Genomic DNA, 5,168 nt, shown 5'->3' with positions numbered 1-5,168 from the left:
TCTCAAAGTCCCACCCTCCGGAGGCCCGATGCAGGTTTCCACGCAAACACCCCCAAATACTGACTTCACTTTCTCTTGGTACAAGTTAAAGAAACTCTCAGCTGAGTCTTGGACCGTGCGTGTTGCAAGCTGACAGAATTAGGAAAATGAAAACCTGCTCCAGGTGATCTTAGGAAACACCCTCAATTACTCTTCAAAATAAATTTGGGGAAGTTTTACAGCTGGCAGCAGAGGCTTAGAGAGGCGATATGACTTGTCCAAGGTCACACGGTTCGGATGCATACTAGCCTTGTGTAAACCCCAGACCTGCTAGTACCACCTCCCCTCCCCCGAGAGGTCTGTGCCTCCGCCAGACGAGTGGCAAAGGTGACTGCACAATCCTGGGGAAACCACATCTCCAGTTGCTTCCTGAGCAAGCCGAAGAGTGAGGCGACGGCGCCGGTCCGGCGCACTCAGGAGGAGGGAAAGGGTGGAGCGCTTCGCTGACCGGGCTGCAGCTCCGGCCTTCACGTAGGAACTGGTCAAAATACTCCTGCGCATCACGGTCTCCGGCGCCTGAAGAAGACTAGGCTCAGAGGCATGGCTCGGAGACTGGACCTAGTGCTACTGGACCGTCTTGGAGCAGACCTTGCGCTCAGGAGGCAGCTCCTCTCATCTTCTCCGTAAAAGTCTCCCAAACTTTTGCAGTCGTCAATTAAAAGGAAAAAAAAAAAGACTAAATAAATAACGGCAGAGAACTTTTCGAAAAGAGGATGGAGGCAGATTTCCGGTTCTCTCCCGAGCCCGAAAATGCGAAGGCTCTTCTTACCTGCAGGAAACCTTGCAGCCCGCAAAAGCGCGTCCTTCTGGAGCGCTTCGCTTCCGCGCGGGACGCTCGCGGTTGTCTCCTCTGCAGCCCGGCTGGGCTCCGGCCCTGTGTTTTATACCACTATAGGCAATTAATATTGCATCAGCCGTATTTTAAATTTTCAAAACCCACAATATAATGTAATGGCATAAGGGCATTTATTATTAAAGGACACCCGATGGAGAGGGAGGTGGAGGAATCGCTGGGGCTGTTGTGCAAGGCGAGGGTAAAGGGCTGAGGCCCAGGGAGCTGGGGGAGATCCGCAAGTTAGCTTATGCGGTAGGGGGTGTCGCACTGCGCGGAGGGCAAACCCACTCTGCTCCGAATTTCGGCCCGGTGGTTTGATGACTCGCAACTCTTTGAGGACGAAGCAGGGAAATGTGCAGATGACTCCTGGACTTGGAGCATTAAATTTTAAATCAGGAAGGCGTTTCTACAGCTCGCAAATAAAAAGAGGGAGCGTAACGAGAACAGGGAGCTGGCGTCTATGGAGCACCTACTATGTACAGGGCACTATGCTAGGCGCTTTGCAGCAGTTATAGCAGTACCCCCACAAAGAAGCCGAGGTGGACCCCAGAGTGAATAACAACCTGGATGAGAATTTCAGATGAATTCGGAACTCCGAGTGGGTCCCACTAGAGTGTCCCAGCGAACACTTTTCTCCCTCTTTGCCTCTATTATCTCACCTCCTTTCAAGCCCTTTGAATCTTTTAAAATAATTTGTTGCCTACAAAACCCAAGCACTAGTTGACGTCTTAAATAAACAATCTTACCTAGTCCTGACAATAACCTTGTGAAATAAGCGTTGGTCCGTTCATTCTGCAGACAAACAATCTTGTTGGAGAAGGCTTAGAGAAATTAAGAAATTAGCCTCAGGATGGTTCTGCCAGTGAGCAGAGGCATTGGAGGCTCGAATTTCTATTAGTCCGGCTTCAAAGTTTACTAGCTAAGTCAAATTGAGCAGAGTCTCATGATGGCAGGCAGGGAAGCATGGAAGGAAGTGCCTTGAAACCTCAAGTTCAGACACAAGCCGCCGGGTCTCCCACGAGGAGCTCCAAGTGAGTCTGCCATGGAAGAGGAGTGGGGAGAAGGGATGGCTGGGGGCTGGGCAGCAGAAACTGACAGCCCAACCCTTTGGGGTTCTCCTTTTTAAATCCTTTTCAAAGCTAGTACCCCTTAGCCTCTGAGAAAAAATAAAACCACTTTGATTTGGGTTGAAAAATAAAGCATTTATTTTAGAAGTTAATTCAAGGGGTAAAGAGAAAAAGAAAACTTAATATTTTATTTGTATCTATTCAGAGAATGAAACCAAAGGTCACACAGCAACACGCAAACTACATGAAACAACGAAAAAGTAAAATAAAATTTGGGCTAGAGGGGCAGGGTGAGAAGGGTTCAGGCCCATGGTCTCACTCCTCTTCCCTCACAAAACTATAAGTGAACTTCCACCGAAAGACACCCACATAAAGGGAATGGAAAGAAGCAGAATTAAATAAATAATAGTAATGAACGATGTTAACAACAACAGTAATAACAAAAGTTCAAGGAGGTTAGACGTGTTGAAAGGACTTGCATATAATGCAGAGAAGTTACAGTCATTTTCCGGCAGCCGACTGCACGCTGAGCTGGCAATCTGGCAAGAGCAGCGAGCTGGGGTCAGAGAGTCCTCAATGGGTATGAACACTACAAACTCCCGCTCTCCAGCAAGCAGTAATTACCCCTCAAGCACCAGTAGGTCGTGAAAGATGGCCGGAGCTGGTGCTGGCAGCTGCTTACAAACAGCCAAGCGATCCCAGAATTTTCAGTCGCCAGACTGGGCCCACCTGTTTTGGAGCCCTACTTACCACGAAAAAATGGCAACTTGGAGCCCGCAACTCCCTGCATACTTTCCCTGAACCTAATCTTCATGCTACCTTATGAGAATTTACGGCAAACCAAAGGATAAGGTGAATAGAATTTAGGCAAGGAAGGGAGTATAAGGCTATCCTTTGGAAACATACATGTATTTTATATACTCTAATAAATCTCCAGTGCATGTTTGTGTCCCCCTTAGATATCCTAGACTTTGTGTTATTATTGATCACTTCCTTTTTATCCCTTCACCCTTTGCCTAATCGCGCTTAGCAAAGTGGCATTTTCACCCTAGCTTCGGGCGGTTGGGCCAATTCACTGTCCTCTGCTTTGGGGCTCCTGCTCTGAAGTCGTGCGGCCCCCGCGCGAGGGAAAATTTCAGCACCACGGACAGCACAAGTACACTCAGGCCCGCCCTTCTGCAATATTTTCCCAGCGCCAAAAATTTTTTTGGTGGGAATAGAAAGGAAAGAGAGAGAAGGCCGGAGGCAACCAGGCGGGACAAAGGGGGAAAGTCTGTGGCTTCGGAGGAGAGAGCCTAACCTGCCTAGGAAACGCCTTGGAGTTCCCGATAACCATCCCCCGAACCCGGGAGGGATGAGCGCTAGGCTCTCCCAGCTCCCGACGCTGCGCCCTGCCGCAGTCAGTGGACAGCCGAATACTTCATTCGTTTCTGTTTCTGTCTCTGGTTGCAGAACCAGACTCTCACCACGTTCTTTTTAAGGTCCAGTTTCTCAGCGATGGCCGCGATCTTCTCAGATGAAGGACGTGGCTGGATAGCGAAATAGGCCTCGAGTGAACGCTTCTCCGGCGCCGCGATGGACGTGCGTTTGCGCTTCCGTTCGCTGCCGTTGAAGAGCTCTGGCTTGCTGTTCTTCTCTCGGTAGGCGGCCTCGGCCTCCTCCAACCAGGCCTGGAGCACCGGCTTGAGAGCGATCATGTTGTTGTGCGAGAGAGTGAGAGACTCGAACCTGCAGATGGTGCTTTGGCTCAGCGAGCCCACGCCGGGGATCTTGAGATTGGCCAGAGCCGCGCCCACGTCCGCCTGGGTCACCCCCAGCTTGATGCGCCGCTGCTTGAAGCGCTCGGCGAAGGCTTCCAGCTCGCGCGGGTCTGACTCCACGTCGCTGAGGCATGCAGGCATGGCGCTATGAGGGGCCACGGTGTGCGGGTGACTCATGCCCATGGCCTGGTGCAGGTGGCCCATGGCGCCCAGGTGGTGTGGATGGATCTGTGCGGGCATCACCGAGTGTTCCGGAGCGCCGAGGCCGCTCACACTCAGCGTGGGCGAGATGTGCTCCAGTAGGTCGCCTTCGAGGCCCTGGTGCACGGCGTGGTGAGGGTGTGAGGTGAGCGCAGCTGGGTGGGAGATGGGCACGGTGGACGAAGTGGACGTGCAGGGCACGCTGCTCATGGTATGGTAGGTGGCGTCGGGCTTGAACGGATGGTTCTTGCCGTGGGAGACGATATCCACCGCCGCCAGAGCTTCGGCGCGTGCCAGCAGGCTCTCATCAAAGCTTCCAAATATATTACCCTGCAGCTGCAAGCGAGAAGGCGCACAGCACGGTCAGTAGGGAATACTGTCAACACAGGATTAAAACACATTTTCAAGCAACCGAGATGCCTCTCCTCAAAGCCCAGGTCATAAAAATTAATACGGAGGCAGCGGCTCTGCTGGAACAGACGTGTGGATCAGAGACATGAATGAGAGAGAGAGCGCGCCGGGAGAGAACGCGGGGGAGACAAGGAGAGGGGTTCAGACAGCGGCGATTGTTCTGGGCGACATGAAAAAAACATGAAGCTACTGCCTGTCAAAAAATGTGCCTTAGAGCGGTAATTATGCTCCACTACGTACCTGCGGGGCTGGGAGACAGACTCGGCGCATGGCCTCGGAGCCAGAGTGCAGACTGGAGAATTTGGGTTCTTGCAGCACCGGGTGCATGCCGAAAGGCTGCTTGGAGTTCATGGCCATCATCTTCGCTCTCCTGGCAGGGTGGCAGCGGGGGACATGGAATCAGGCTTGTCTAGCTTGCTTGCCTCTCTCCAAGTGAGCTCTGCTCAGCGCCCGCGCTCCCCTCGCCCTCTCGCTCGCTGTCTCCCCTCTCCCCCACCTGCTTCTTCACTCATCTTACAAGCAGCCTGCCAGGAAGGGCCCGGGCGCGCGCAGGCGTGCTCACGCGCCCGGGACTCGCAGGGGCGGCCCGGGAGGTGAGGAGAGACAGCAGCTAGCGGCGCGCCTTTCTGCGCCCGCGGCGGCCGCCCCCTCCACAGCCTTTATACCCGGGCCTGGCCTGGCCTCTCCCAGTCCGCCCCGCCCCGCTGGCTCCAACCCGCCAGACCTTTCCGATTCTTTCTTCTTCGTGGACTTCCCTTCCCCCATGCCACCCCAAAAGTCCCAAACCTCTCCGTCCTGTCCCAGCTCGAACTGCCAGGATAAAAGGGCAGCCCTGGGCTGAGCTGGGGCAGGAAG

At 53.5% G+C, this 5,168-nt stretch overlaps 1 protein-coding gene across 1 annotated transcript; it reads right to left on the bottom strand.

Moving 5' to 3' along the window:
* Positions 1–2,055: 2,055 nt before the first annotated feature.
* On the bottom strand, positions 2,056–4,947 carry POU4F3 (POU class 4 homeobox 3). The gene is made up of 2 exons (XM_004042757.4): positions 4,554–4,947; positions 2,056–4,238 (listed from the first exon to the last, which is right to left on the bottom strand). The coding sequence occupies exons 1-2, from the start codon at positions 4,671–4,673 to the stop codon at positions 3,342–3,344; spliced, it is 1,017 nt and encodes a 338-aa protein (XP_004042805.1). The 5' UTR covers positions 4,674–4,947; the 3' UTR covers positions 2,056–3,341.
* Between the last annotated feature and the right edge of the window lie 221 nt (positions 4,948–5,168).

This window comes from Gorilla gorilla, chromosome 4, assembly GCF_029281585.2.
Source record: "Gorilla gorilla gorilla isolate KB3781 chromosome 4, NHGRI_mGorGor1-v2.1_pri, whole genome shotgun sequence".
In the NCBI taxonomy this organism is placed as follows: domain Eukaryota; kingdom Metazoa; phylum Chordata; class Mammalia; order Primates; family Hominidae; genus Gorilla; species Gorilla gorilla.
Note: the sequence above shows the minus strand (reverse complement) of the source record. Positions and strands in the feature narration are given on the sequence as shown.